At 50.1% G+C, this 14,118-nt stretch overlaps 1 protein-coding gene across 3 annotated transcripts in view; it reads left to right on the top strand.

Annotated features, from left to right (window-relative positions):
- CMBL (carboxymethylenebutenolidase homolog) overlaps positions 1 to 14,118 on the top strand; it is a 540,414-nt gene that overhangs the window by 80,163 nt on the left and 446,133 nt on the right. For all 3 annotated transcript variants that reach the window (XR_014962064.1, XM_085606773.1, XM_085606772.1), the window contains exon 2: positions 1,482 to 1,705. Coding sequence is in view for 2 of the 3 variants with exons in the window: in XM_085606773.1 (XP_085462899.1) it covers positions 1,491 to 1,705 (215 nt within the window). In the remaining variant the exon portion in view is untranslated. The remainder of the gene's footprint in view (positions 1 to 1,481; positions 1,706 to 14,118) is intronic.

Below are 14,118 nucleotides of genomic sequence, written 5' to 3'. Positions count from 1 at the left end.
ATGCCGTCTCTCCCCCTAGGCGCAATAATGTGCTGAAAAAGAATCGTATTTTCAGTACAAAGAACAACATAATGGAAAACACAATTCCAAGTTATAGAAAAACACGAACTGGTAAAGCCAACAATTATAGTCTTTAAAAGGTGAGTGCCAACCTGCGTTTGTTGCGTGTGCTATTTGCATTGGCGATAAGTGCACAGTTTTTACAGATGTTTTATTGGCCATGTTGAAACGATAAAGTAAGCAAAAAAAAAGCTAGTATATCTGTTGCTGCATCATGGCGCATGTCACAACCTGTGTCCACGCATGTGCACATATGGCTGCCATTTTGATACAGATGCACAGCGAAGCATGCATCATGACATGCCGCCTGAGTTTCTGTTGATTGCTTTACCTTTCCAAAATGGCTGCTGGCCGTGCCAGAACGACTAAAACTGCAGCGCACTGAAAAGTGAACTGAGAGGTTTGGCAGAAATATGCAGGTGCTGGGCCTGGGATAAATTAAAAAAATAAAAATAAAACGTAGGAAGTGAAGTGCTGGGAAAAAGGAGACATGGGTCGGTGGAGGGAGTTTCAAAACAGAATGTGCATGAAGGCAGGTGCCTATTCAATGTATACAAATAAAAAAAAGTTGAAAAAAGTAAACAAGGCATTTTTAAGAGTGTGTGTGGACTTTTTAAGCAGGCCAGTCAGCGAAATGTCATTGTCTGATACCAACTTTGATGGCCAGCCCTATCGAATAGTGCCTGATGTCAACTGAACCACTGTAGCCAATGGCTGAAAGGGGTTGGCCGAAAAAACCTTCAACTGTTTATATTTTGTTCCTAGTACATTGTGGTGGTATATGTGTTGTGTGCTGACATGAGCCCTCGCAGATAGCTTACACTGGCTGTAGACAAGACTAAAAACTGACAAAAACAGTTATAGGACTTTTGAGAAGAAAGCTTGGAAAGAAGGCTCTTCATCATTATGAATGTTTTCTTAATAAATATAAATACTAATATTTCGTACTGTTACCACCCCTACTACTACCACCACTGCTAATACTACTAGTACTATGACTAACGCGGCCACAACAACTACTACTAATAATAATAATAATAATGTTATGAATAACTGCATATTTTCATATACGCCTCATACGACCAGCTTCTTTTTTTATTTGTAGCACTGTTAAGAACAAATATTGTATTAGCAAAGTTTAAGGCATTGCTATTTTTTACCTTCTATTGTAAGACCGATTACATTTAAATGTTTAAACTATACAACATAATGAAGTTTTTCCTTTCCACAGGGTGTAGGACTGTAAAGGAGGAAGAAGTTAACCTCTCATAAAAGGATCAGTTCCTCAACAAGTTAACATATATTATGCTTTAAAAGTAACTGAGGTTCGATTCTCATTAAATGGAAATAAAACTTGCAGTTTAACAGCAATACAAGGTGGTGCCATAATGCTTTCTTGTTCTGTTTCTTTGTGTTCACAGAGTTTGAAAATGGCCAACGAAGAGCGCCCATGCCCATGCGACATTGGAGATAAGTTTGAATATGGGGGGCTAGGACAGGAAGTCGAAATCGAGCATTTCAAGGCATACATCTGCAGGCCACAGTCACCACAAGACCGTGCTGTAATTGTCGTCCAAGACATTTTCGGATGGGACCTACCCAACACACGATTCATCGTGGATTTGCTTGCTGCCAATGGCTACATGTAAGACACATATTCTTCTGAACACTATTCAAGAGTATATATGTATGTATATTCCAACATAATGTATTTTAAAACTGAATCGCCTAAACCAATTCGCAAGCTTGGCATGGGCTTGATTTCAAACATACCTCGGCACCCCTGGATAAAACCCATAATTTTAAGCTCCTTTTGCGTATTGTCTCAAATATTGTGCCAATTTATATCATCAGAGCTCTTCATTCGTAAAACATCTTTTCATCAGCCTTCTTCTCTGAAAGTAGAAAGGCATCTTTAAAAAACAACCATTTGCAATGCAATAGGTCTTGCATTTACACAAGTTTAAGCTATTGGCATTGTAAATGACAATGCGTTTTATTTATGTTTTAAAAACCAAAACATAAATAAAAGGCATTGTCATTTACAATGCCAATAGCTCAAACTTGCGTAAATGCGAGGCCTATTGCATTGCAAATGCTTGTAATTCTCTTGCTACTGCCTTGTCTGACACCGCCCGCCCATATCAGGGAAACAGGCCTTCCGGGCGGTGGCTGTAAAGACGGCTTATAAATAATGCAGAATGATGCAAACATGACATTTGCAGGAGAGGTCTGAACAGAACAGAACATCACTGTGGCGAAAAGTTACCAGTCGGCCACTCCTTGAACTCCCATGCATTAATGATGTCTCGTCGCACGGGGCCCCGTGTTTGCACTGCTGACAAGTTGACCCCGCTGGGAAAAGGTCACGTCTGCCACGGGAGATCCCTGCAGGTCCCCAAGGCCGCGGGGAGACGCTCTCCGTGTGAATATGAAGCGCTGTCGAGGCCCATATTAAACGAGGTACAATTACCACTTTCAAGACATAATTAAACACCCTTCTGACAAGCTTTGTATGATGATATGTAGTCACACAGTTGCCCTTCTGTGCGGATATAAATGTTTTACTCTAAAGAATGTTGTTTTGAATCCAATTTACTTTAGATTGAAAGAGAACTTGTAAAACCTGCATTTTCTAATGGTTTTTATAGATTTACATTTTTTCCAGAAATATGATTTAACCCTAATCTTATCACACCGTGGAATAGTCTAGGTGGGAATGATCCTATTAGGGAAATGTGTTAATAAGGAAGTGTGAGTGGAAAATAGCAAGATTTGGGAAATAGCATGGGGTGGTGTGGACAGGCAGTGATCTGGAAAGGAAGAGTCTGACTGTGGGGTGGTCTGTATGGGAGTTGACCTCTTGCGGGAAGATCTGGATGGGAACAGAGTGTGGCAGGGAATGGCCTAGAACAGGATAGACCTAAAGGGGTGAAAGGTCTAAGAGAGAAGAGGTTTGACTGTCAGAGGTATGAGAGGAGTGCAAGGGGGCGTAAAGGAACAGGTAGGAGAGGTCAGGAGGTTATTGTGCATTTGTTTCCACTAGGGACTATTTGTACGGACCAGTGCATTTAGGCTGTACGTAGACTGTATGCAATAACCTCTTTCAGTCAGCGGACCACTCACAGGAAAGGACTGAAAACCTAGTTGTTGCCAGGAAGGAGTCTATATTGGCGCCGGTCTCCTGTGCCAAGCTTCTTCCAAAGGATAATATCTGCCAACGTAATGTCAAAGGGCAAATGTGTTTTTTAACCTATTAAAGGTGTTCGGTGTGTGTTTAACAGAAAAGACTGCGGCCCTGATTTACCAAGATCACACAAAGCTGCGCGGACATTTGCAGCATTGCACGAATTATAGAACAATGCTGAGCCTTTTTACTGTGCGCCACATGCCAATGCTGTCATTATCCATTCTCGCTCTAAAAATTGAGAGTTAGCCTGATGTTAAACACGACTTAAGGCCTTATTTAAACTATGGGAGATGGGCAACTTTATCAACTAGTCTAGACCCCCGCATCCCCTTCAGAAGCGAGTGTTGCGCGCCACAGCGAGACATGTGGTTTCAATTATCGCGCCCGTGTTTGGGCACGATAATTGAAACCACATGGCGGCGGTGCTGGTAACCGACACCAATAGCCATGGGCGGAGTAATGCGCCCACCTTTGGCCAATTGCGTGCTGTCTTTGTTAAAAAGACGCACGCAAAGGCCAATAGCGTGTCCCAAAAGGAAAAGCACACGCACGAGCCTGTGCGATTCCTAGGTCAGTTTTGAAACCCCCTACAAGAGGTGTGAGACCTAAAAAGGCCGAAGCCTTTCTAAAATATTTTCACATATTTGTGGTAGGCTGGTGACACTGGCTGGTTGTGTCCTGTGTGGGAGCTGGCGCCTGGCCGACTCAAGAATGGGTGCACCGAATGTCCCTAGCCTGTGGTCTGTGGATACAGGACGATTGGGTCCTAAAGGAAGGCTAACAGCAAGTCTATATATGAAAGGGTAAACATAATTGCCCTGGGTTCATAATGGGTATAAGGGTTTCAAGACAGTTTCAAGTAGGCTCTCAAGCAGGGTCCGGTTGTCTCTGTGACTGATGTCACTGCATACTTTTTCCTAAATACCACTGGTGATGGCCGAACTTTACAGCTCACGGTTTCTCTTTCCTGTGTTCACGCATTCTTTCACCAGCTTTTTACCCTCCCTTCTTAATATTAAAGTAGCTCAGTAGATAGCTTTTTAACTAGAACAAGAGTTTTTTTTTTGATAAACACATTTTTATTGATTTCACAAAAAGCACCAGCCAATCAAGACACCATGATAACATAGGAATATAAGCAATGTTCTGGACAACCCATATGACAAGGGCGTACAAATTCAAAGAAACACATTTTTTAATATCCCCGGCGAGGCTAAACCATGCCTCCCAACCACTTCCCCCAGACCCTACGATACTTCTTGGGACAGCCACGCGCCTCATACATGGTCCTGTCCTGCGTGGCGCACCAGTCGACTCCGGCTCGCCATTTCCCAACTGTGGGGGGGTCGGGCATTTCCAGGCAGTCGCTATGTCTCTTTTAGCCACCACCATTGCCGTGGTATAAAACAATTTTTCGTTTCTGGACCCATCCAGGCCATCTGTGATGCCTAAGATCGAATGTCTCGGGTCGTGCGGGATATCCCACCCCAGTACTTCGGTGAGTTCCTCCTCAATGTCTACCCAGAAGCACGCCAAGCATGGACAGTCCCATACCATATGGAGAAAGTCGGCGGGTTCGTGACCGCATCTAGCACATGCGGGGGTCGGCTGGAGTCCTGCAGGATGCAGGCACACAGGGGTCAAATAGGCGGCATGTAAGAAATAAAGCTGCACCATGTGCAATTTGGCAGAGGCAGTAACTGTCCTGGCGGCCATAAGAGCGTCACACCAGTCGTCCTCCTCCAAGGTGCCCACCCAATCCTCCCATTGAGCCCGCAGCTGATCTAAGGATGTTGGGGTGTTGTTAATCAGTGTCCGGTAAATGCAAGAGACGCCCCCCTCACAGATCCCCCAGCATGATTTGTGCCTCAGGAGAGCTATGATCCGGAAGCCGTGTACCAGTCGTTAGGTGCGCTTGAAGAGCATGGCGCAGCTGTAAATATCTATAAAACTGCGAATGGTGGAGGGAATGTCTAGTTTGAAGGTCTTGAAAGGAGCGCATATGATCACCCACCCATACTTCGCCCAATTGAGAAATACCTATATGGTCCCAAGACCGGAAACCCTGCAGCCCATTGACTTCCCTGAGCCAAGTGCCCTGCCACAAGGGTGTACATTGGGTCAATGTGTGAGTCCATTTTGTGTGGCGCAACGCAGCCCGCCAGGCCAGTAGCACAGAACGCGTCACCTCGGGCAGACAGGACGAGATGGGCTCCCCATACAGCATCGACTGGACATTGGACAATCCCAGGTCACTGAGCTCCAGCCTATATGCCTGATCGGACCAGCCTCCATTAAACCAGTTGTGCAGAGAGAGCAGACGCGTGGCCAGGTAGTATAAATATAAATGTGTCATCCCCAAGCCCCCGCCCGTCAAAGGAAGGGATCCTGCAGACACTCAGAGCCAATCGGGCCCTCCCCTTCCCCCAGAGGAAGTTAGAAACCATGCTGTCAAGCTCCCGGAACCAGGTTCTCGGGAAGTTGAGGGGGGTATTCTGGAGCATGTAGAGGAATCTGGGGAGAATCATCATTTTGAAAAGTGCGACTCTCCCCATGGGATTCAGAGGCAATGTTTGCCATTTCAGAAGGTCCGCCTTTGCCCTTTTCACCAGGGGAGTAACATTAAGAGCCCAGCTGAGTTCAGGGAGTAAAGTCATCCATATCCCTAGATACTTAAATGTTTGGCGGCGGAGCAGTATGGTGGACTGCCAATCGAAACATTCTCTGGACATGTGAAGGGGAACCAGGACCGATGTATCGGGGTTGAGCCGGAGGCTGGAGACCCGCTCAAAGGGCTGGAGGATCTGGAGGCAGTGAGGGCCCGACCTCGCGAGGTCCGCTAAATAGATGAGGACATAGTCCGCGTAAAGAGCGATTTTGTCTGGTTCTGTATTGGGCCATTCCCAACCCTGCACCTGTCCGCTCGAGCGTATCAGGGCCGCCAGGGGCTCCATCACCAGGGCAAGGAGTAGGGAAGAAAGGGGGCACCCCTGCCTCGTTCCCCTGCAGATCAAAAAGGGTTCTGATAGGGCCCCTTTCACCAGGACACGCGCCCTCGGACGGGCATACAATACGCGGATTAAACCCCGAAAGCGGGGCCCGAAACCCATCTCGGTCAGGACATCTTCCAGGAACCCTCAGTCCACCGAATCAAAGGCTTTCTCAAAGCCGACCAGGAGGAGTGCGAGGTAGGGGGTGATCAAGTTACGGTGGGCCAGGGCCGAGTGGAGCCGCCGCAGACAGTGTTGGGTACCACACGAAGGCATGAACCCACATTGGTCTGGGTGGACCAGCGTGTGTAAGTGGGGTTTGAGGCACTGAGCCAGGATCGTGGCAAACAATTTCAGCTCCTTGTTGATAAGGGAGATGGGCCGATAGTCCGCACACCGGGGTGAGGGTGGCTGGGATTTAGGAAGGACCACAATGGTGGCCATATCCGTCTCAGGGGGAAAGGAACCCTTCTCCGCTGCCTCCCGGAATAGATGAGCAAGATATGGAATGAGCGTCTCACGGTACAGGGCATAATATTCCTGGGGAAGGCCGTCCAGACCCGGCGTCCTGCCGGACGAGGTAAGAGTAATCGCCTCCCCAATTTCTTCTTGGGTGATAGGACGATCCAGGTCTTCCTGAACAGCTGAATCCAGGTGAGGTAGGTGGCCTGTTCCAGACCCCAACAAACCCTGGAGAGAGAGGGTGGGAGTTTTGGCTGTGTATAGTTGGTGATAATATAAGGCAAAAGCGCGGGCCATCTCCGCCGGGGAGTGACATACCGACCCATCCTGAGCTATGATTTCGGGGATTATGCCGTTCGCTCTGGGGTAGGTGGCCAGTCTGTGGAGGAGAGAACCGTTCTTGTCTCTCCATCCGTAGACCCTGGCAACGGAAGAGCATCAGAGGAGTTTAGCCGCATCCAGCGACAGTTGTCGAATCTCCTCAAGGATGTGCGCAAGAAGCCTCACTTCTGAGGCGTCGTGGTTCAGGGCGGTGGATCGTTCAAGGCGCAAAACCTGCGCCTCACGCAAGGTAATCTGGTCTAACTGCGCATGCCGCTGAAGTTTGAGTTGTCCCTTAGTGACTCCCCGAATTGTGGCCTTGCCAGCCTCCCACAGGATACCTGGCGAAGACACCGACCCCTCATTGGTCTGGAAATAATGTGTGAGTTCCCGCCCCACCACCATTCGGAATTCCTTATCTTGAAGGAACCACGCATTTAGACTCAATGTCTGACGCATTGAGGCGGGGGCGCCCATAGTGAGTATCACCGGAGAGTGATCGGATATACCCCGTGGGAGGATAGCAACGTCCTGGAGCATGAGGCAGTCGGTAGAGGGAACGAAAATAGTGTTGATGCGTGCATGTGTGTGGTGAGCCGCTGAAGTGTTTGTAAATTGCTTGGAATGCAGGTGTCAGGTGCGCCATGCATCACGAAGACCTAGAGATTCAGCCCAATTCATTAGGTGTTTCGCATGCGCAAGTCTACTGTGAGATGGGGCCCAGTCGTGTCCAGAGTCGGAGAAGAGACCGCATTAAAGTCGCCCCCCAGGAAGGTGGAGCCCAGGGGCAGGGAAGCCAGGAGCGTGGCGAAGGCAGTTTGAGTCGCCGGCAGCAGCGATGGAGGAGAATAGAGAGATACTAAGTTGAGGGGTTCGCCATTCAGGGTGCCGCACAGGGCCACAAAGGTGCCCTGAGCTCATGATTGACTTGCGTTGCCACAAAAGGAAGGGAACGTTTTGCCAGGGTCGCCACCCCACTGGATACCCAGGTGAAGCCCGAATGCCAGACCCTCTCATAACCGTATCTCGCTAAAAAGGAGCAATGATTACCCAATAAGTGTGTCTCTTGTAAGACCTCCACCTCCAGACGTTGTGCATAGCGTAGTACTGCCATACGCTTGAAGCGGTCCAGGAGACCGTTGACATTCCAGTACATGATGCGCAAGGAGACACCCAGTCGTGGTACGTCAGCCATAGTGAGAGACTGTCTCAAGGACGGGGGAGGCCCCACAGGGAAACCCATCCAGGGCCAGGGTCACCGGGATGCATAATTGGGTGCCCAGATAGCAGCTAGTGTGTCCATGAGGAGTGGAACTGGACGTCATGTGAATGCTGGTGTGAGAAAACAAGAGAGGAACAGAAAACTAAAAATTGAACTCGGGACAACGGTCCCCCCACCCTCTCCTCACCCCCACCCTATACTTCAGGAACAGAAGCATCTGTCGCCCTAAGACTGGAAATGGTAACACAAGACCAAACTAAAACGCTTGGGAACGTGGGAAGCATGGAGGATCCCTCCTCAAGGCAGGATGTGCATTGTCAAGTCCAACAAGAGAGAGAACAATGGTGAGCCGGCACGTCGCCTCTGGCCGCAGAGCCTGGCCCTGCGGGCAGAGACGAGCTCAAGCTGGGTCTCTAAGAAGTGTCGGGCTACGTGAGAGGTCAGTGTCGGGAGGTCAAGCAAAGAGGGGGGGTGAGGCTTCCCCATGACTCAGGCGGCCGGAGGAGCCGGAGGGTCTCACAACCAGATGATCTCCATGGGGCGGCCCAGGCAGTCAAGAGGGGCCCATCGGGGAGTCAGAGCGGGCCCGTCTCTGTCCACGGCACCTACGTGAGCGGTTGCGCTGGGGCCGGGGAGCAGGAATCTCAGAACGGGTGGGCCCTTCTTCCGCACCACCCATCAGGGGGATCTGATCGTTGGTCCGAAGGGGACGCTCCTCCGTGGCCCAAGTCCATGCCTGTTCTGGAGAGTCAAAAAATAGGGTCTTATTGGAGAACACCACCCGCAGGTGTGCCGGGAAGAGGAGCCTATATTGAATGTTGAGGGCTCGTAATTTCTGCTTGACCTCGCCAAACGAGTGACGTTGACCCTGGCCCTCACAAGTGCAGTCCAGAAAAATCATATTCGTATGATTTTCGTAACGGAGACGTTGCTGCTTGCGGGCTTCAGCCAGGATGGAGTCTCAGTCTTTGTAGTTAAGGATCCGCATTATGACTGGTCTGGGCGCCGCTCCCGCCGGTGGTCTTGAAGCAAGGGAGCAGTGAGCTCGTTCTGTTGCAAACCACGGAGAGAGAGAGCCCTCAAGGATCCAAGATCTCAACCATTTCTCTATGAAATCCGCGGTGCGGCCCTGCTCCACCCCCTCCGGGAACCCCACCAGGCGAAGATTGTTGCGGCGCGATCTGTTTTCTGCGTCTTCGGGCCTCTAATGCAGCTCCTGGGTGTGTGACTGGAGACGCGCCACCTGTCCCTTTAGTTGCTGGACATCATCTTCCACGGTGGAAATACGGGATTCAATTTCTTTGATCCGGGCTGTGGCGTTTCGGAGGTCCTGCCTGATTAGGGTCATGTCTACCCTGACCTCCGCGAACTTGCCCTCCACCGGGGACTGCGAAGTGTGGATGGCTTGGAGGATGGTGGACAGATCCGCATTTCCCCCCCGTCGCCCCAGTGTCCGTGGTGGTAAAGCGATCCATTTTGGTCTGGATGGCCGGGGTCTTGGCTGGTCTGTCTCGGCCCATAGCACCACTCGTTAGGGCAGGGGGGATCCCACCAAGTGTCTCGTGTCGCGCTCACCGCATGGGAGCCTGGTGGTCAACCCAGGGAGGCACAGGATCTGGGTGGCAGCCTGGGATGGAGGAGACGGCCCCTCTAAGGCCCCCCGCCGCTCGACTTGTGCGGCCGACTCAGAGGCGTCTTGCTGGGAGGCGGACCAAAGATCAGAGGTGGGTGCCAGGGTGGATGACTCGCAGTTCCACGCAGGTACCACGGAGCAACACCGGGGTGGGGGGGGAATCAAGAGAGAGACCCCCAAGCCGTCCGACAAGCACGGGCGGGCACCCCCTCTCTGCAACGTCGTCTCGGGAGGCAGAGCAGTCAGGGCCAGTCTCTGAGGGCAGACCGGAGGATCACAGTCCCGGTGAGCCCAGTCCCACCTCACAGAGGGTCAAGGAGGACGATGCCCTCACCGCAGGTCCCCCGCCGCTCGATGGAAGCGGCCGACACCACTCCTCCGGCCCCTTCTAGCCAGGAATTAAGGTTCTGCCCCCAATTGAGCGGCCTAGAGCAGATCGGGGCCCAGAAGGCAGGAAAGAGGACCGCGGGGTGCTCAGGGTGAAGGAACACGACGTGTGAGCCTCAGGCAGGGCCACCAGGTCCCGGTTACGCTTCGCAGCAGGCCACCCGTGCGAGCAGGGGGGCCCCCTTCAGACAACCCGGGACCCCCACCCGCCGCCGGGACTTACCAGCTGCCGAGGTAGTTCAGCGTCGGGCCTCAGGGGACACGGGCCCCCCTCCAGCGGCGGATACTGCTCACCGGCAGCCCACGACCCCAGGCCACCGGGGACAGCAGGCGGCACCACAGCAACTCCGTCGGGCCTCCAGGATCCGCAATACGAGCAGGCACAGACTGAGGGCCGCTCAACGCCGGGTGTAGTCGGCAGCTGCGGTCAGGCAAGGGTCCTCCAGCCGCCCAATTAGCAGCCAACCGTCTCCAATCTCTACTGCCCGAGGTGGCGGTCGATGGGTCAGCCGTGCCGCGGGGGCACCAGGGACGGGAGTCTCCGGTGGGTTTAGGTCGAGGGGCAGCTTCGTGCCGATCACGGCATTGACATGGTCGGCGGGCTAGGCCAGGCCTCCGCAGCCGCCCACTCCAGAACAGCCACCACAGGGAGGGATGCACGGGCAGCGCTAGGGATCTCGAAACCCACCTCCAGACCATACCGATCTCGGGGTGGGGGGGCCCTCAGGATGTTCAGGAGACTCAGGCCGGGGAACGACCAGCCAGGTATGAAGGCCACAGGATGCGCCTTTCAGCGCGGAGGAGCCGCCATCTTGAGTGCAGGTCCCTGCCGGCCGGCCGAGCCTGGCACGATAGCGGCTCACAAAATTGAAGTCTTGCAGCCAGGGGTGCAGCTGGAGGTGTTACGGTGAGCCTGCCACCAGTCTTAGGGTCGGATGGCTCTCTGGCTGGGCGGATCACGGGTGGATGGCGGAGGGGTCCAGGAGCACACTTAAGGTGCGTCCACCATCTTGGCTCGTCAAGCCACGCCAGAACAAGAGGTTAATGTGCCATACGCCATCTGGGAAACAGAGAGTAAGAGGCTTCTTAATAATGACTGAGTCTGATGGCTCAGAGGAGTAGTACTCCCACTGCAGGCATCTGGGTTTGACTCATGGTCACAGGTTTGAACTTCAACAGGCCTACTGTACCTTTCATCCTCATGGTAGCGATAAAATAAGTACCATTGAGTAGGGCAACAACAAACATCTGTTTGCTTTACAAATGCATGTAATGTGACTTGTAACCTTAAATGCAACTGGGGATGCAGTTGCCTTTATGACAGCTAACTTTTTTTTGGTTCTCTCCAAAAACCCACACTCCTCTTCTGTGAAGGGCAAAATAATCTAGTTTTTCCAACCTACCATGCGATAACAGAACTGCCTGGTGCCACCAACTCCTAGTTCAGTGAGTTTTGAAATTTGCTATCTGAGAAGTGCCTCCATGAATAGCACCAACCAGAACCTTTTTTCCTAATGGAGAAGCTATTCACTTGTGCAGACAAAACATGAATGTGACTGTGGCTCTTTCTAGCTGATAGGCTGGCCCTTCTATTACCAGGCAAACTGAGTGTCCTGATTGCCGCTGGCTGTGATGGTTCTTTAAAAGATTGATTCCCATGTAACAGCAAACCATTTGGACAGAGGTTCACAGAGGGGGCAGGGACCCCACTTGTCTGAGATCAGCTGTTAGACGGTAGATGTGTGATTCTTGAAAGAGTGCCTTCAGATTTCTTTTCTTAGATTGTGTTTTCTTATTTTTAGCTGTTTGCTAGACCCTTGGAAACAATACCAAGAAAGAGTGGGCCTTGTGTCAGCCTGCTTCCTCCATTTGCTTATGTTGGTCAGTCCCTTTCTGCCATAGCTTTGAGGCCGGGTCAATCATATCTTGACTTAGCCCAGTTGAGTACTTCTCCCTCGCTCTCCTGCAATTTGATATTGGGCATATTTGTACCCTCCAAATGAGAGCTTTTGTCGGCAGTGAATATGTTGCATTATGTTCGGTACCAGGAGCAGCTGCCAGGGAATATCTTGTAAATCGTAAATAAGTATGTTTATATACTATAATACTTGTCAGGTCTATTTTTTAGCTAGGTCATGTGTTGTGTATTTTTCATTCATTTGTTGCAGAATAACATCAGATTTTCTTACAAAAATGACAGCTAAAATTACGCTTTTATTTAGTTATCTACATCAGGGGTCTCCAACCTTTTCAGTAGTAAGAGTTACTTAAGTTCAATGAAAATTATCATGAGCTACTGTTATTATTAGTGTTGTATAATGACCAGATAAGATTACATTAGTGGCTGCTATATAGAAGAAAACTAGCAGTGGTCACCTCAGTTCATCAGTCACGGTTGCCAGTGGTAATATAAAAAAGGTGCTGTCATTGTGGAATGCCTCTATGTGGGTAATACATACCAGCCATAGATGTAATGCCCAGCACCAATGTAATAAAAATAGCAGCAAGTCTCCCCAGCACCACTTGACTATTGAATATGTATTACCTGTTCTAGTAATTAAAATCATTAGTGAAAAAGATGAACAATTGTTTAAAACAATCCCCTCTACCCCTCCCCTTCAATGACTTTGTCCTTAATGGTCAGCCTTTGGATCATAACTGTTTGTGCAAGTTCTCAGGGTTGCATGTAATTACTTGTTTGATAAAACAAATAAATACTGGGCATTAAAATCTGGTTTAGTGAGTTAAACTGTGAATAAAAAAGGATGGTCCCCGCAGGTGCCTGGCGGTGACCCACCCTACAGCCATCATTGTGTTGTAAAATGCGGCATACCAATAAAGATGATTGGTCATTGGTCTGTCACAGGAGTGACATCACCATGGAACACCTCATTTATGGCGATTCTGATTGAGTGCGTAAATTTCCCCAGTCTTGATATGTTTCTTGTCACTGATTCAGCGAAGCACACGGCCGAAGCCCCCCTACAGGTCCTCACCCCCTTTGCGATAAGTATCGGACGAAAAAGACGCCGATGCTTGTTGTTCATTTTTGGGGCAACAGCGCAGGAGGAGAACCAGGATTCTTTGAAGAAGTTACATAGCCTACACTCGGTGTTTTTCCCCTTATGTGCCCAAGCTGGGTTGAAGTCTGTGATGCGTAGCGTGATAAGTCTCATGGAGAGTATTTTCCTTCTGACTTGTATTGTCAATGCCTCACGTAAATAAGGTTGAGGCTGTCTCGGAATGTATGATTTTTCCAAGGCTCTTTAATCGAGCTAGGGCGGAGGGTTTCAATGTCTTTTTCGAACGATGTTGCCAAAACCTGCTTGTTCACCTCTTTCTTCCAAGCAGATAGAGGAATTTCAGGTAGTTGTAAACTTGCTGCCTCTACACTCAGGATCTTTATGGCATTGCCAAGGCTGGGATACCAGGCTGAACCTACCTCCTCAAAAACTGACCTCAGTTGGTGTCTAAGTGAGTCTGATGGTGCCCTCATGAGCCTGAGGTATAGCTTTATCAGGTCCCCCTGGCATGTCAAATCCGGCCTCCTGAGGCCGAGCTCCAGTCTCAGCCTTGATTTCCTTGCTGACTGCGGAATGAGCAGCACTAATTTATATGCCTTGGCTTGGGTTGTGATTAGGAACTTGTTCAGCGCTCCAGGATAAGCCAGATGACTGTAGCAGATGGCAGGTAACAATTTTGTTTTTAAGACGCTCAGTATTGGCTCGGCTGCTGGACTCAACAGATGGTGGCACAGTTGTCCTAATAGGTGAATGACCTTATTGGCCTTAGAGTTAGGATGTTTTCGGTGAATGTTTGAGTTGGACATTTCTGAGAATCAGACCCCAAGGTA

Source organism: Triturus cristatus, chromosome 5_2 (assembly GCF_964204655.1).
Source record: "Triturus cristatus chromosome 5_2, aTriCri1.1, whole genome shotgun sequence".
Classification (NCBI taxonomy): domain Eukaryota; kingdom Metazoa; phylum Chordata; class Amphibia; order Caudata; family Salamandridae; genus Triturus; species Triturus cristatus.
This window is presented reverse-complemented; position numbering and strand designations above follow the sequence as displayed.